We start from the raw sequence: 18146 nt of genomic DNA on the forward strand, positions 1-18146 counted from the left end.
GCCCGCGCCGCCGCCGCCGGGCGGCAACACGCGGCGCTGCGGAGCGTTCCCCCGCACGCGGGTTCCGCCCGGCGGGTCAGCGCTGGGAGACCCTCAACCTGCCCGCCGGCACCGGGACGGCGTGGAGTATGGGTTTGGGCCTGGGCCTGCGCTTGGGCAGGGTGGTGGAGGCAGCAGGGGAAGGGAGCGATGATTTCAGGGTCTGGTAGGTGTTTAGAGGGTTATTTCCTGCACCCAGACAGTGTGCGGGTGTGCCTGCGTCCCTCATCCCTCCCGCAAGCCCGAGCATCAGGGCCGAGGGTGGGTGTCAAGGGGGAAGGATGCCTGGACACCAGACAGACGGGCAGCAGCCATGGGAGAGCCTCCCTTGTCCACTGGAAGCTGGCAGAATATCTGTCAGCAGGCACAGGGGACTCAGCAAGGTGTGCAGACTCCTGGCTGGTCCCATGTGCTGCTAACAGCTGTCAGCACCCACGAGCGTGTGAAGACTGTCTTTGTGTGGTCCGACAAGACTTGTTTGATCAAAAAATGAAGCGTGACTTGGCTGTGTGCGCACACAGGGTTCTCCTCATGCCGCACGCTCCCTCCATCTCCATCTACCCCTTCAAACACCTCTCCCAGCTGTGGCAGCCTGAGCTGAGAGGCTGTTTGCAGAGCCACAGCTGAACATGGCTGCACCACCACCCTTCATCAGGAAGCTGCTTCATTCAGTGAAATGTAGCAGAAACTTTCCACAATGAGCAAATTGTTGAGAGTATAATGAACGTGGCTCGGAGTATCTGGGGGGATCATCCTATCCATTCAAACTCAGTGTTTGTCCCCACGCTGACATAGTATCCCTGAAAACCCAGGCCCACCAGACCGTGCACTGCTCCATTTTTGGGTTTATAGCTGAGATGCTGAAGGTGCCTGAGGAGCTACCAAGTGCAGAGGGACAATGCATGTGTCACTGCAAGGACAGCGGTGTTTCCAAATTCAGGGCTTCTCTGGGGGAATTAGATACCTTTCTAGATATGTCAGAAAGACTCTGGAATTGAGATATTATTTATATGCAGAAATATGAGATGAGGGGTTAGGCAAGGAAGAAGAATTTGCATACAGCCCTGGCTATATTTCCCTTACCTCTCCCTTCACTGTGAAAGCAGACATGGTGGAAAGCTGAAGTTTGAGCTCCATAGGCTTTCTATCAAGTCCCTTTGACCTTACACCTTTCTTAAAAAAAGCCAGCCAGACACTGCAGAGCCTGCTGAGCATGTGAAAATGCAAATGGGAAAGCCCTTATTTCACTGTTCCAGCAACACAGCTACGAAGAGGGAAACCAGACTGCCAGCACCAGCACGTGCCTTTGATTGCAGCCACCTACAGCTGCATCATGCCTACCTTGCACAGCAGCCAGGAGACAGCACAGAGAGAAGATGCTACACAGCAGAGAAGCCTGCCATTGCTTCACTCAACACACTAAAGCAACAAAAATAGCAGCAGAACTCATGCTGCTGCTTCTCACATCAAGCAGGCATCCCTGTCTCACCATCCTCTACCTGCCTGGTTGCCTTTTTCTTACTCTGCTCCAATACCTGTGATTTGCCACTTCATGCTGGTGATTTGTGCTTCTGTGTGCTGCAGTGTTGCAGGAAATAAATAGTAGGGACTGCACAGAAGACTTACCACAGCTGTTATAAATATCACTGCTATGCTGCACCCCCAGGCATAGAGGACAACTTTGCTTACTCTGTATCTAGCTGCACAGGGGCTGCAGGAACAGGAGAGCTGCAGCACCTTGCCAGTCCTTCTACCAGTTTTCTTTTCTCAGCAGAACAGACATTGTATTGCCTGTCCCCATTTCACAGCACTGCAGCAAACCACACCAGCACCAAGGTATGAAGGAGCAAACCCTCCCTGCCCCACAGACCCAGAGGGCAGCCCCACTCAGCTTCCCTCTCAGTGCCCTGCAAAGGGACATCCCACCACAACAGAGCACAGCACCCAGGGTTCCCAGTGCTGAGGGGTGTCCTTCCAGCCTTCCAATGTGTCCCTCTCCAAAGGTGCAGGGGATCCCAAAAGGGCAACATGAGTGCTGTGGGGCCATGTAAAATGGTGCAGAGTCTCTGGATTGCCATATACAGTTTTCCATCCATGTTTCTTGGAGGAGATGGATGCTGCCGCTGCTCTGTGTGCCTGGAGGCCCAGTTGGGAAGTTCATGTCTGGATAGGGACGTAGTGAGAGGCAGACAGGACAATGCTTTGCAGCCTTTCTCTTCCAGGAGATCACATTATTTACCATGTCCTCTCCGTGTGTTTCTGTCAAAACAGGAAAACAAAGATTTCATGAAGCAGACATGCAGTGCTGCTGCATATGCTGATGTCTCCAGCTCAGCCCCTGACCTGGCTGCTGCTCTGAGGGACAGGCAGACATGGGATAAAAGAAAGCACAGCCAAGAACCTGCAGGTAAAATTATACTTTGTCATATTTGTGAGATGAAATTATCTGTCAGCTCTGGCTGATCTCTTCCCTGCCTTCCCACTGAATAAAGCCCATCACAAACACATTGCATATGCTTACTAGTCCATCACTGGATATAAAAATACACAGAACAGTTGGATAGATTCTTTTCTGACAAAATACACGCTCCTTCCAACCCATGTGTGATAAATAGCATAAAAATGAGTGAAGGATGATGCACTTCTTTCCATTCTATAGGTCCTCCACAATAAATAAAAGCACGGCATTTCCTTTAGCACTTTCCCTTAGTTGCACACACACAAAAACACTGTTGCCAACGCTCTCAGGATCTTCTACATGTTTATGTATTCATCTAATAACCAAAAACAGTCTGTATCTCCTCACAGATCTGACAATAAGCATTCGTGTCTGCCCTCTTCTGTTTAATACCCCCTCGGGAAATGGATGAGTGGTACTCAGATTTCCTGACTTTAATCAAGCTTCCACAGAACAAGCCGAGAATGTGAGACATTGCAGGGAAGGAGAGGGAAACTGCAAAATAAGTGTAACTGGAATTGAAAACCCCTTCCAGCTTCTGTTATGTCACTTCTCATGGAAGCCTTTGTTATGATTTCACTAAGTTAAATAATGTGACAGTTGTCTGCTATTTTTCCCAATAATGGTGGTCTTTTAGGCTATGTTTTGCAGTGAAGGAGGTGGACTTGAGGGGTGCTGGTTATGGATGTGACCCCGTGTCAAACCGGTAGTGAGTATCCATGAATAATGTTTATATATATATTTGCGAAACAAAAGTCCTCAGTTAACGCACATAACCGAAGATGTGTTCTGTTTTGTGTCATTCTGTTTTTTAATCGGCAGTTGTGGGGAAGAATGATTTATATTGGAGTCGCACGCAACACACAGGCACGGAGAGGGGAAAAAAAGAACCTTGCAAAGGCAATTATTTCATATTTCGCGTGGAAGACATTCAGAGTAAATGCATCAGATGATGAAAAGATCGGTTCGCCACCCAAGGGAAAAAAAACAAAGAGAGTCATGATTAAAAGCCTCAGCTTTGTGCTAAGAGCTCCTTGGTGAAGGCAGCTACTTTGGAGCCACCTGCGAGTAAAATTGTTTTAAAACCCATCCCGCACTCCCGAGCAGCAGCAGCAGCATCCTGTTATTGCAGTGGGATTCCATTTCTGGGTCACGAACGCGCGGCGTTTAACCCCACCTCCTCTCACTAACGCTCACACAGAGGGAACATATGCGGCGCGGAGCATCGCATCAGCCTTACGTCGGGCTGATGCTCGCCTGGGGACAGCTCTTCGGCCCGGCGGCTCGAGGGGATCTGTGCGAGGCCGCACACGGGGGTCGGGCTCGCGTGGGCTCCGGGGCTGCCCTAGCAGCGACGAGCGCGGGCTGCCGGCTGGGCACCCACCGGCCTTTCGCTCGCTGGGGCACCCGTCCCGTCGGGGAGGGCTTTCCCTCCTGGAAAGAGCAAGTTCCCGGCGCCAAACGCAGACCCGCTGAAGGAGTATTTAGCCGCTTGCCTCCTTCTGGCCCCAGATGATGCGCTATCCGCCTCCGAGGCCCCAGACGAGAGAAGGGACGGGACGGAGCGGCCGCTCCCCTCTCCCGGCCGGCAGCGCGCAGCCGCTCCGCGCAACGCATTTTCCCCCGGGGCTGAATGCCGATCACGTTGATCTTTATAGGAAATGAGGGCCGGGGGGAGCGGGGCTCGCCGCACAGCGGTGCGGGGTGACAGCTTCAGGTGTTCTGTGACGAAAACCCCGATATCGCCCCTCCCGGGAGCGCAGCCCTGGAGACAGGGATTTTTGCTCTCCCGGAATTTCTAAAGCGTGCTCGGCCTCGCGGTCTCTCAATCCCCGGCCTGCTCCCCCCCCCCTCCCCCCCATCCCCCTTTTTTATTCTTTTTGGCACCAGCGGTAAACCTCGGCACAGCACAAGCAGCAGGGAGAGCCGCAGTGGGTGCCAGGGGCTTCCCCCAGACCGGGCACGGCCCTGCGCGGAGCCGAGAGCGATATCCGTGCACCCAGGGCGAGACTCGAAGCCCGAGGGCTCCTCGGGAGAACGCGGCTGCGGGAAACCCTTCCCCGCAAGCAGCGGAATATCCGCGCCCGAGGTTGGCTTCAGACCCCTCGGTGTACTCATTTAAACACAGCGGTTACAAACGCCCTTTCTCGGGCAGAAGTAGCTCTGTAGTTTAACAAGAGGAGTTACCTCCATTCTGATATTTTGGATGCGGCTTACTTCAAATCCGATTTTATAGGAGAGTTCATTCTGAGAACCACGTAGAGAGGCTGGTTAATTAAAAAGACCCTTCTTTTTCCTGGTGAAAACTAAAAATAATAATCCGTGATACAAAGACTCAAATAGAAATAGTGTGTTTCCTGTTAGTTTGGGAAGAGATAACCTCTCCGTGTATGTGTGGCCTCATTTCTTCGTGCGAGAGAGAAACTCTGAGGTTAATCGCCTTCTCCCAAACGCAGTCTTGACTTTTCAGCCCTAAAGACGGTGACACCGAGGGAGCCGAAGGCAGAGCTCAGCGGCAGCGGCACAAAAATGCGGAATAATTTTATTTAGATTTGATTTTAATAGCACAAACAACGAAGAGGAAAACAAACCATAAAATAAACCTACAGACTGTAACGAAAAAATATGATTTCCGACAGCTGACACCTACACGTTTCTTTGGTTTCGTAACTCTGAAGCTGTCAGAGCTGACGCGTATTTCGGCATCACAGTATACGGTGCCGAAATGAAAGACTTCGTGATGTGTTTTAAAATCAGTCCCTGTGAGCTCCACTCTTCTGTATACACTTCCGAATATCTTTACAGGAAAGAAGAAGTCGTTTGAAACAGGCACCAGGGGAAGACCTTTCAGTCTGTCAGACGCACTAATTAGGAGCTGCACACACTGAGGGGGGGGGGGGGGGGGGGGGGGGGGGGGGGCAGATGGGCTCTCTTCCCCTGTCTCTCGCCCCCACCACCAACTTCACTACGAGGGGATGTTTATCAGAGTGTAACGAACACTTTCTGATGGGCACATTTTTGCTAAAGTTCTATTTTTTTCCTGCTCGGAGTCGTATCTCGAAATGCAGAAGATGACGAAACCATTTACAACGTTAGATGCTCTCATTAAGAAGTCCGTTCCCCCCCGCAGCCCTTCTCCTCTGCACGGGCAGAGCCCATCTCCCTCTCGCGTACATCGCTACCAGCCAGCCCTGCCCTGCTCCCTGGTGCCGCTGCGCTGATATCTTCCTCCCAGCAGCATGTCTCTCTCTCTTTGCTTCCTTGCCCATGGTGCCTCCGAGCAGCGTAGAGCCCCTTGGAGCTCCCATTTTAATAATAATAATTAATAACAATGATAATTATAACAATAATAATAATAATAGTAATGATATAGCCTATGCTGAAATGGAAGGTCATCACCTTCCCAGAGGCCGAAGAACGGTGTGATCTGTTCGGTGCCACCACCGCCCTTACCAAAGCGCACGGACCAGGAGCTCGTCTCCACGCGTTATGCCCCCCAGGGGATGGTTTCGATGCAGCAGGACGGGAGGGAGGGCCGGGGCGGTGCAGGCAGAGCCTCGCCGGGTCAGCTGCAACTTCACATCCATCCCGTGCCCAGCTCGGACGGAGGACGCTGCGCCATACCGCACAGCTGTGTCCGGCGGTGTGACGGGCGGCAGCTACGGGCGGCCACCGGCCCTGTGCCTCCCCGGGACCTTGAGAACAAAGGCCCTGCCGGCGGTGTGGGCTCCTCCTCTGCTTAGGGTTCTCTCCGCCTGGACTAAGGAAAAATTTTTTTATAAGCAACCTCCGTTTTAAAATCATTAACCCCAGTGATACTGGGAGCAGCAATGCCACGTTCAAGGCACAGCGGGCTGTTCATAAACGCTTACTGCTGCTTCTGCTGCTGCAGCTGGCATGGGGCACTTAGCGGCAGGGTCACTTGTGTGGAGTTGAGGGGGAGTGGGCACAGGCCTCGACATCTCTGGGTTTAGAACTGCATGGCATGTAGGGTGCTTCCCTTCCCTTCCCTTCCCTTCCCTTCCCTTCCCTTCCCTTCCCTTCCCTTCCCTTCCCTTCCCTTCCCTTCCCTTCCCTTCCCTTCCCTTCCCTTCCCTTCCCTTCCCTTCCCTTCCCTTCCCTTCCCTTCCCTTTCCCAGTTCCTCTCCTCAGCCCTCACAAACGCTACTTTTCCCGGGGCAGTGTCCAGGCGGGTGGAAGTCTGAGCACAATGAAACCTGAGAATTTCTGTCACTCTCTGCATATGGTCCGAAGTGCTTTAATCCCAATTAGGGGCGGCTGACACACGGTCCTATTCATCCCAATCAGCTCTTGAATACATTTGCCTAGAAATGAACTTCACAAATAGACCCTCTCCTAAATGTGCCCAGCAGCAAGGAAAATCGAATTGAGTCAGGGGCTCATTCTGAGGCGATCGAGGGAGAAAAGGTATGAATTTATAAGGTACACCGAAACATTGCAATTCAGCAACAAGTTGACTGACTTTTATTTGCACCATGTCAACCGAAAGAACCGAGAGATGCGCCGGGGGCTGCGGGGGGAGAGCCCGGTTAAAAGGCAGCTTCAGACGGCCCCTGAATGCGCCGTGCCGCGATCTGCGCCTCCGATTGAGGCCGGCCGAAAGGAAACAAAAATCTCGGCCCCTACGCAGGAATTTTTAAGTAGCACAAAACGTGTCTGAATCCGATCTCCGCTGCTGCTCGCCATTAACAATAAGAATACCAAATTGAGATCCTGTCATCTGCCGGGGTTCCCATAGAACCTCAATCACCATTCAGAAGCTGCTTTAATATCCCACCCGCATCCCGTCTGCACCGCACAGCTGGGCGGGGGCCGAGAGCGGCACGGAGCGGGGAGCCGCGTGCGGGAGGAAAGGCGGAACGGGGCCAGAGGGAGTGGGGTGGGCAGGGCTTGGGGGGAGCGGAGTGTGAGGGAGGGAGAGGGGATGGAGGGAGGGAAGGGGACGGGGACTGGGAGGGAAGAGAAGGGAAGGGGATAAGGAAGGGGAGAGGGGGAGAGGGGGAGAGGGGGAGAGAGGGAGAGGGGCGAAGGGGAAAAGGGGGGATGGAAAGGAAAGGAAAGGAAAGGAAAGGAAAGGAAAGGAAAGGAAAGGAAAGGAAAGGAAAGGAAAGGAAAGGAAAGGAAAGGAAAGGAAAGGAAAGGAAAGGGAAAGGGAAAGGGAAAGGGAAAGGGAAAGGGAAAGGGAAAGAGAAAGGGAAAGGGAAAGGGAAAAAGGATACAGGAAGAAGAAGTCTTAGCAGCAACAAGTTCGGGCTGCCCAGGCATGGGGCTGGTCCCGGCAGTTCCGTCGCACAGCCACCCCGCAGCCACCCGATCCGAGCCCGGGCACGGCCGCCCCGCAGGAAGGTCACCTCGGGACCGGCGCTGCGGGCCCGGAGCACCGCCTACGGATTGAACTTGCAGCATTTCGTTACAACCCGCGCCGCGCTGCTCGGCCGCATAATGAGCCGGGCCTGTATACAGGCATTCATTCCGGTCTGAATGTAGTGTTGAACCTTCTCTGTGCCGGAGCGGTTTGATGATTTGAATGGAGCTCCCTGGTGGGACATTGCTCTCCGCAACTGTGCCTCTTTGGATGACTGTTGTTCCTTAACATTCATGCCTCATTACGGGGCAACCTGTTAAATGGCGGAGAACAGTGTGCCAAAGTGTTCCGCCGGGGCACCGGCAGTTCAGCGCTGGGCATAAATAAGGGCCGCCGCGGAAAAGAACTTTCGCCGCGGCTCTGGGCAAAAGTGATTTCGCTTTAACGGCGTCTCCGGCAGCCCGGTTTGAGTATATAAAGAGCGATAGCGGAATGTTTTGATTGAGTCTAAACATTGTCTTTGAATAAAGCTGAAACCATGTAATTAATGTGTCTTTTTAATAAGGGACAATACGGCCGTTCAAGCTATTTAATTTCATTTAATTTTCCATCCCATTTGCTCCAAAGGCTGCCTTTACTTTTAACACCCGGCCTTTCATGCCGCAGCTTGCTCCAGTGGGCACATTAGATCGGTTTCACCCTTCCTTTTTAGGGAAGGAAAAATAAAAGAAAATGTGGTTCCTTTCCTCTTTTGTGGACAATTTATTTCACTTGGGGAACTTCAACTTTGAGCCACGGGACAGAATAAAAATCGGAGAACTGGTGTGAATGCTTCCCGAGCGAGGGCTTTTCTTTGCCGAGTGGATGGGAACCAGCCACAATCGGCTATATTAATAAATAACTTTCCTCACAGCCGGCCTTTACATGGTCCTATTGATAAAATTGTTCGCGTGTCGTTCACGCTCTTTGACTCATTAAGGCCCGGCCCGGCGGCTCCCGAGGCGCAGCAGTGGGGTCCCTCGGCCGCCCGGAGCCCTCCTCCGCCGCCGAGGCTCCGGGATTCGGCGAGGGTCTCATCCCAAAGCCGCTGGGCCAGAGGTTACGGGGACATGTTCATGGCTTAAATTTATCGCCCTCCACTTCTTGTTTATCCTTTTCGCCCCATTCACGCCGCTGATCAAAGGGGTCATCTTCAGTTCCCCACATCCTCTCCCCCCGCCGCCCATCCCCGCCGCACTGAAAAGGAATCCATCCCTTTCCCGGGACTGTCCCGGCGAGCCGCGATCGATAATCATCAGTGCCGCCGGGGACAGGAGCGACATTTATCTCGTGCGCGCGCAGATGGAGCGTTATTAAACGCACACCCACGGTCCTCGTTGATTAAGTGCTCGGAGCGGCGGTGGCAGCGTTTCGGTCTCGCGTCGCCTCGTCCCGTCCCATTTCTCCCCATCCTGACTCGTCCCGTGGAGTCCCAGTCCGTCCCGTCCCGTCTTTCTTCTCCTCCTCTCGCCTCGTCCAACACCATCCCGTCTCGTCCCGTTCCGTTCTGTTCCGCCCTGCTCCGTCCCGTTCTGTCCCGTCACACCCTGTCCCATCCAACCCCGTTACATACCGTCCAACCTCGTCCATTTCAACCTGTCCAACCCCATCCTATCTTATCCCATCCCATTCCGCCTCAACCTATCCCGTCCCGTCGGGCAACCCCCGCCGCAGCTCCGGGGAGCCCCGCTCTGTCCCGGTGCTCTCCAGTCCCCGCTCTCTGCTGCCACGGGGCTACGGGAGGCAGCGCCCGGCGGGATCAGCGCTCAGCACCGCCCCGCGTCCATCCCCGTCCGGCAGCTCGGAAGGGCAGGAGCGGGGAGCGCACAGCCCCTCGCTTCGGGGAATTGTCTGCATCGCGCTGTGGCCTCTGCTCTGAGAGGTGACGCCCGTGAGTGCGGTGAGCAAATTCCGATGGACGCCGCATAACGGGCGAGTGGGAAGCAGCTTGCCGGGCTGTATCTTGCAGAGAGTGGAGGTACCTGAGAGGAGCCAGCTCAGTTACCTATCCCCGAATACACCTCTAAGGGCCGCTTTTCCTTCCTTCCTTCCTTCCTTCCTTCCTTCCTTCCTTCCTTCCTTCCTTCCTTCCTTCCTTCCTTCCTTCCTTCCTTCCTTCCTTCCTTCCTTCCTTCCTTCCTTCCTTCCTTCCTTCCTTCCTTCCTTCCTTCCTTCCTTCCTTCCTTCCTTCCTTCCTTCCTTCCTTCCTTCCTTCCTTCCTTCCTTCCTTCTTATTCAGTGTGACTATTAAAAACACTGCAGGAAAGAACAAGAAAAGCTCAATATCTGCTGCAGCTTCTTCTGAAACCAATGGATCAAATCTGTGGCTGCGATTTCTCCGCCAGGAGAAATGCTCAGGACTTTCCCTTTGGGGAGAGAATGTGGAGAGAGAACATTCGCAGCCGTGAATTAGGCAGGGCTAAAAGAAGAAAAAGTGGGAACTCTCACTTTTCCTTTGACTCCTCACACCTGGGTGTCTACGTGTGCAAAACCCTGCAAAAATGGCTCATTTTCCCCTGCGATTTGCTCACCCCGAGCCATAACCCTACCTAATCTCAGCGCTTCTCTTTATCTTAATTAAAGCCCAGGTAAGAGCAGGAGGCTTTCCGACTGCTTCTTTCGGGCTGCATTCACAGCCGCTATTTGTCGGGTTTCACCTTCCAAGGCGATGCCGACTCAGGAGAACCGCAGTGCGGAAGGGACCTGTGGCTGCCTCACATTCTGTCCATGAGCTGCCCGCGGAGCTCCGCGCTGCCCTCGGGCCGGTCTCCTGGTGATGCCGGGTCTCTCCCCGGCGCAGCCCTTTCCCTATCTCAGCCCTCCGGTGCCCGCAGCGCAGCGAGTCGTGCCGCACAGGGCTACCATTTGGTGCCGTTCCCTTAAGGATCGAAGCTGCTCTAAAGGGATCATCGGCCTGAACCCGACTCACTGAAATGGTAATATGGTCGTCCTTAAAAAAAAAAAAAAAAAGAAAAAAGAAAGAAAAAAAAAAAAAAAAAGAAAAAAGAAAAGAAAAAGAAAGAAAGAAAAAAAGAAGTGTAGGTATTTTCTGGTGTTTTCCCATCAAGTACCTGCCCAACTTCTGTATGGCACACGCCGGGGATCAATAGAAGTTAACAAGTCCTCCAAACATTCCCCATCTCTTTGTTTAATCGCCTTTACAATAAAGCCGAGGGGAGAGAATTAAAAATCTTTGAAGTATATTAAACCTCAAAGGGCTCAGCCAAGTAGACTTAAAATAGTCACTTATTTTCCAAAACTGGTTTGTCGGGGAACAATAAAAGGAAGCAAAATTTATGGGGAAATTATACAGTGGATTTGTCACTTAAAATATCGTAACTGTCGCGGGGACAATACCCCATGCTGAGGATTAATGGTCCCTCCAGACCTTTGATTCATCAGCGCCTTTTCTTTGCCCTTGACAAATTGGATTTTTAGGAATGGGAAGGTCGCCCGGCCCATTGTTCGCCGCCCATTCACAGCGCCTGATTATGCGGGAGGGTGAGGGAACGGCTCCATGTGACCCTCGCGGATGGGACCCGCAGCTGCTCGAGGAGCCGACTCTCTCACCGCGGCCCCGCAGCACCCGCCCGCCGCGGGGTCCCCCTCCTGCGCCCATTGAAAAGCCGCCCCGCACGCGCGGCCGCGTCACTCTGCGGGCGGAGATACGCCGCGCTCGTCCTCCTCGGCCCCGGCCCCGCCGCCCCGTTAAGTGCTCGGGGTCCCCAGCGCTCGGCCCCACAGGCAGCGATGCACGCGAGCCGGGCTCCGGCCATCAGCGTGAGCGCCGAGAGCTGCATCCCCGCCGGGCTGCGCCTGGGGCCCGTGCCGGGCATCTTCAAACTGGGCAAGTACCTGTCCGACCGCCGGGAACCGGGACCCAAGAAAAAGGTATTTCCCTCCCGTCTGCCGCACCGCCGGACCTCGCTTTGCGCTCAGCTTGGGAGAAGAAGCTGCTTTCCCCTCTATGGAGCGTCCCTTCCCGCTCCACTGCCCGCCACCGCCAGACAGCCTCACCCCTTGCCCCTTAGCCCTTAGCCCTTAGCCCTTACCCTTTACCCCTCACCCGGCTTCGGAGCCGATCGGTGCCCGCCCCGTCCCACGGAGCTGCACTCCCCGGAGCCCACGGCACACGGCCGGGAGCGGGGGAGCTCCAGGGCCCAGCAGCACCGCTCAGAACCGCCCGGTGCTGGCCCCGGGCTCAGACCTACTGGGGATGCTCTTCCCACGCGGAAGATCTGCGGGGCTGTGGGTACGGGCGGACAGCCCAGACCGCCTCCCACCCCCTGCGCGTTCCGCTCGGGTTTTTAATGCCCTTTAATTGTTTTTAAACGCTCTGCCAGCCCGCTCAAATTTATTTCTCATCTGGCTCCCTCGGTTCGTCGCTTCAGAGCGCTTTGTTCCGATGACTTTTATTGCACGGTCATTCGGAGGATGGGCACTTTATTTTCCCTTTGTACGGGTAAGCAGGTTATGAAGGATGGCTCTGCCGGGACCTCGGCGCTGAGCAGCACCCGCTCGCCTTTCCCTTTGCCCCCTCCCCATCCCCGTGTGTTGCGCGATCGCTCTGCGTGGAGCCAGGGGCTGCACAAACCCAAAATAAAATAAAATAAAACAGAAAGAGAGAGGAGAGAAAGGAAAGAAGAAGAAAGAAAAGAGAGGGAAAAAAAAGAGGAGAAAAAGAAAGAGAAAAGGAAAAGAAAGGGAAAAAGGAAAAAAACGGGAAAAAAAAAAAGGATAAAGTGTCAGGTATCCGTTCTCACTGTACCTGGGGGCATTTAGAGCAGCGCTGCTACATGCAGCTGCTGACCAGCTCCAGGCCCGGCTCTGCCATCCCCAGAGCTCGCTCCGGGCCGGTCCCAGAGGTTCTATGGAGCTAAAGAAAACACCGACGGTGACCCGATGGGTAGGAACGGCAAATCCTAACGTGGCCTCTGCCGAGGCCGGGCCGCGGGGGCTCGGGGGGCACCTTTGGGCTCTTTCCGCCTGGAGGTTCGGGGGAAGTGACGGCGGTGACGCTGTGTTCCAGGTGCGGATGGTGAGAGGGGAGTTGGTGGATGAAGCCGGCAGCTCCGCTTTGGAGTGGATAGGGTTAATCCGGGCCGCCCGCAACGCCCAGGAGCAGACCCTGGAGGCCGTCGCGGACCTTCCGGGAGGACAGGTACACCCCGCCCGCCCCGCGCCTCTCCCTTCGCCGCCCCCGCAGCTCGCTGACCGAATGCCCCTTCTCCCCCCACGCAGATCTTCTACCGGGCTCTACGCGACGTGCAGCCCGGCGAGGAGCTCACCGTGTGGTACTCCAACCCCTTGGCGCAGTGGTTCGACATCCCGCTCACCGCCACCCCCACTCACGACGAGAAAGGTACGGGAAGCGTTGCCGGGCCCCCACGCACACGCGACGTGGGTGGGTGGATGCGAAGTATCCCCCCCGGAGCAGCATGCCGGCACGGGGACTTCTAACCTCTCCGTATGACCCTCAGTTGCCGATTTCCGAAGGGCGAGCCGTGGTAGCGTACGGTAGGGTCCCACCCCTCGGGCGCTCCGGTAACGGCGCAGTGTAATACCGCTAGGCGCACGCTGGGGCTGTAGGAAACAACTCTGGGGCTAAGTGACCCTGGGGGGTGGAAATATCGCTTCCCCTTCGCGTGTGCCGCGGCTGGGGCCTCGCACACGCGTGTCGGGGTGTAAGGTGGGCAGAACCGCGGTCAATGAGAACGTGGATGCATTCGGTGAAGCTCAGAGCGGCCCTAAATGGCCCTGAGATGAACATGTCCGAGGATATCGGGAAGGGGAGGACATCGGCCCTGGCTTCAGTGTGCAAACCGATTCTCAGTTGGAATGGTACTCCTCACCTTTACGCTGTGAAGAGCCGATCAGTGACAACGCAGTAATGCACGAAATGGGGGGAAAGAAGATGGAAAACTTCAGCGTCCACCCGCGTCTCGCCCGACGTGGCCACGGGCGATCAGGGACCGCTGGAAACTGCGCTGGGAAACCTCCTGCCGTCGGACACGCGCAGGAGCCTTCGAATCGCTCCTTGTGCCGAGGCGGTACCCGGAGAGGCAGCCCCGGCTCTGCACCTCCCACGGACAACAGCGGGACCGCCCCTCCCCACTCTCCCCATCGCCTCCTCAAGTCGGAGTGCCGCTGAGAACCGACCCCACGGCCCCGCCGTTCCCAGCCCGATCGGTCTGGGGTGGGTCCGGAATGCTGAAGATCTTCTGCTAAGGATGGAAAAGCGGGGAAAGAAGAAGAAAAGAAACACAACCAAAACACAAAGTGGAAGAAACTGTCGTTTTATTTGTAATACTTTTGAAACCTTGAACAAACGAAACCCAACCGGATTGGGTTAGGAGGCAGAGCCGGTGTTCTTTCTTTTTTTTTTCGAGACACTTTATTTAGTTTTAGGTTTTGTTTTTATCCCCTTCCCGCTCTGGGCTGGAACAGCCAACCATGCACCACGCCGCTGAGAAGCGCAGAGCCAACGGTGCGCATTGGGAGCGGGAGACGGAAAGCGCGTCAGGAGTCACTCCGCGCCCGCCCCGACGTTGCCGTCTTGACGCGACCCCGGGGGCTCCAGGGGGTGTCCGGCAATCGGCCCCTCGTTGATCGCTGCTGCGTGGAGCCTTGAGGGAGGAGCGGATGGGAACGTGCGGGGCGGGCAACAGCTGTGGGAACTTTGGGGATGTTGAAAATGTGTGAGCGGCGCGTGGGGTGGATGGTTCAGAGGGATGGGGAAATGGGTATGGGTGGTGGAGGGGAATAAGGGAAGGAAAGAGAGAGAAGGGGAAAGTGAAAGGTTTAGGGAGAGAGAGAAGGGAAAGGAAAGAGAGGGAAGGAAGGAAGGAAGGAAGGAAGGAAGGAAGGAAGGAAGGAAGGAAGGAAGGAAGGAAGGAAGGAAGGAAGGAAGGAAGGAAGGAAGGAAGGAAGGAAGGAAGGAAGGGACAAAGAGAGAAAGAGAGAAAAAAATGGAAGAAAGTGAATAAGGAAGGGGAAAGAAAGAATGAAAGGAGAGAAAGGAAGAAACAAAGAACGAAAAAAAGAACGAAAGGAAGGAAGAAAGGACACGTACAGAGACGATGAAGACGTCCGCACGGCCGGTGCCCCCCGCAGGCAGCACAGAACGGAGCGGCGCTCCGGGCCGGGCCGGCAGCGAACAGCCGCGGCCACCGGGGTCTCTTCCGCTTGAGAGGAGCCGAAATGTTCGGAGCCGGGGCACTAAGGGCATTGTCCTCTGAAAGGGAACGATTACATATGGCCCATACATATCGGATATTGTCTCGCCGCGTAATGAGGGGCTCACGATCATTAGATTGGCCTTTGTTCGGCGCGGCCGGCTCCCCGCCATACGCCGCCTCCGCGGCGAGCGCCAACAGATGGCCCCCACTCCCGACAGCCGACCCCGGCGGCAGCTGCTCCCCCCCGCGCCCGTCCGGGAGAGCTCCGGGGCCGTATCGCGCAGTGCCGCGGGGTGGGAGCGGGACCAGATCGGGAAGGGAGCGGGGCTGCGGACCGCGGGCTGACGGTTCTGCGCTTTCCCTCCGCAGGGGAGGAGCGCTACATCTGCTGGTACTGCTGGAGGACCTTCAAGTACCCCAACAGCCTCAAGGCCCACATCCACTTCCACTGCGCGTTGAGCCACGGGCGGCCCTTCCTTCACTCCGAGCACGGCCGCCCAGCCGCCGCCGCCGCCTTCGGCCTCGCCTCGAGGGCGGCCGGCCCCCCGCCGCCGGGCTGCGGCCCGCGGGACGGCGTCAAACGAGAGGCCGCCGCCGCCTCCCCGCCGCCGGTCAAGCCCCGACGTGCGGCGGGCAAGGAGGAGCAGGAGCGCGCTCTGGACATGAGCGTGGGCGCCGGCCGCGGCCCGGGCGCGCTGTCGGGTCCGGCGGGCGGCAACGGGCTGGCGCTGTGTCCGGGGGCGCGCTCCGCCTTCCGCCCCGCCGGACCGCTGCGGGAGGAGGCGCGGGCGGCCGCGGGCTTCCCCAAGCTGCTGGGGGGACTGAAGGCGGGCCGCGCCGCCGCCGAGCCGCCGCCCAAGTGCGGGGCGCTGCCGGCAGAGACCGCACCTCCGACGGCGGCCGCTGCCGCTGCGGCGGCCGCGGCGGCGGGGCTGGCGTGCGGTGGGGGGCTGCGGGCCTTCCCGCTGCTGTCGCCGCTGGAAGAAGCCTCGGCCTTCCGACCCCTGGAGCGCGGGCTGCCCGGAGCCTCTCTGCCGCCCGGCCGCTACCCGCCGCTGCCCGGAGGCGCGCTGGAGCGTTTCGCTCTGCCTCCCTTCGAGGGGCTGAAGGCGTACGCGGGCGAGTGCGGACTGCCCGTGATGCCGCTCACCGTGTACGGCGGGGAGCTGCTGTACGGCGCCGCGCCCTACTACCCGCTGAAGCTGCACCTGGGCGGGCTGCTCAAGTACCCCGAGGCCGTGCCGTACTTCGGCGGGCCGGCCGCCGGGCTGCACGCCGCAGAGCTGGGCTCGCTGGCCGGCATCGACCGCGAGATCGCCATGCACACGCAGCAGCTCTCCGAGCTGGCGGCCGAGAAGGGGCGCGGACGGTTGGAAGCGCTACCCGCGGGAGCGGCGGGGGCGGCGGGCGGCAAGGCCAAGGCCGGGCACCTGTGCCTATACTGCGGCAAGCTGTACTCCCGCAAGTACGGGCTGAAGATCCACATGCGGACTCACACCGGCTACAAGCCGCTCAAGTGCAAGGTGTGCCTGCGGCCCTTCGGGGACCCCAGCAACCTCAACAAGCACATCCGCCTGCACGCCGAGGGCAACACGCCCTACCGCTGCGAGTACTGCGGCAAGGTGCTGGTGCGGCGCCGCGACTTGGAGCGGCACGTCAAGTCCCGGCACCCGGGGCAGGGCCTCGGCAAAGCGGCCGAGGAGCGCAGTGACTCTGGCTACGCGCCCGCCGAGCGCGACCAAAAGACTGACAACGAGAGCGACGTGGACGTCTGCTTCACCGACGACCAGAGCGAGCCCGAGAGCGGCGGCAGGACCCGGCAGCAGTAGCGCCGACAGCCCCCGAAGCCGCGGGGCGGGGCCGAGCCCCGGCTCCCGGTGCAGCCCCGGTGCGCGGCCCGAGCGCCGCTCATCGCCTCTCGCTGCTGTACCGCCGCGTGGAGGAAATTGTGCCTTTGGGGAACGGCTCTTCTCTGCGTCCTCTCCTCCCGCGGGTGCCGGCGGCTGGAGCCTCAGTGCCGCTGTGGGCTCCGCCGCGCTGCTCGGGTCCCGATGGAGCGGCACTGCTGTGGTTACTGTGGGCAGCTGTTTGGGGAAAAAAACAGCAAAGGCGAAAGCTAGGGAGAAAAAAGGCAGCAAAAAACCCCGCTCGCAGCGCTGGAGAGGTCCGTACGTAGCAGGTGCACCATCTGATCGAGTGGCAATTATTTATAACAGATAATATTTGCGAAACAAATGTAAAATAAATATCGAGAAGCATGAATCTAAAGCACGCACTATACCATTTCAAAGGAAATACACTCTCTGTTTGGTAGAATACAACTGTGCTGTATGTTTGTTTTCTAACGAATGGTGTACAGTGGATGCAGTATTTCGGTTCTGGTTCCCGTTTGTCATGCCAGTATTTTTATTTCTATTTTATTTTATTATTATTATTATTTTTTAATAAAGTTGAAGGCAAAGTACTGTCGGTGCTGTCAGTGAGGTCTCTGTGTAACGCCCCGAGGGGGCAGCTCGGCTGAACCCCCGATCGCAGCCTCTTTGGGTCGGGCACTACACAATATATATATATATATATTGAGCAAAGTCTGTGCGGAGATGCTAAAGGCTCCGTGCCATCAGTTTGCTTTGCCCATTGGTGATGTGTAAAACCTGCAAAAAAACAAAGCAAACAAAACCAACCAACCAACTAAACAAAAAGCCACCCTAGAACCGCTGTTGCTATGATCATCCGAGGGAACGTCATCTTGTGCCTCCCTTGGGTGGGAATCCGGCAACGCACTCAGCTAAAATTGACGAGAAATCTCCGTTCTCTGTAAATCTCGCAGTCCCGCTGCTGACGAACCTCCGCAACCCATTTAGGACGTCATAAGTCTGTAAATTCCTGGCGCCGGGCCCTATTTCAGCCCAGGCTGAGGTGATGGCAAAGAGGAATTGCTCCCAGAGGATGAGTGAATCCCAGCTGCAGACGGACCCCCTTCTGCATACTGAGTGCTAAACGTGCCCAACAGCAACAGGAAATGAGAACTCACACTCCGGGTTTGGGTTCTATATAGAGGTTTTAGATAGAAAATCTGTAGGATTTAGGACTTTATTTGTTTGCTTGG

General features: G+C 56.5%; 1 protein-coding gene across 1 annotated transcript; it reads left to right on the forward strand.

The window, feature by feature from the left end:
- Positions 1–11612: 11612 nt before the first annotated feature.
- PRDM13 (PR/SET domain 13) lies at positions 11613–16869 on the forward strand. Its single transcript, XM_072333671.1, has 4 exons — positions 11613–11753; positions 12892–13023; positions 13104–13224; positions 15410–16869. Exons 1-4 carry the CDS (start codon positions 11613–11615, stop codon positions 16867–16869), a joined length of 1854 nt encoding a protein of 617 aa, XP_072189772.1.
- Positions 16870–18146: the final 1277 nt, after the last annotated feature.

The sequence above is a fragment of the Excalfactoria chinensis genome, chromosome 3 (genome assembly GCF_039878825.1).
Source record: "Excalfactoria chinensis isolate bCotChi1 chromosome 3, bCotChi1.hap2, whole genome shotgun sequence".
Classification (NCBI taxonomy): Eukaryota; Metazoa; Chordata; class Aves; order Galliformes; family Phasianidae; genus Excalfactoria; species Excalfactoria chinensis.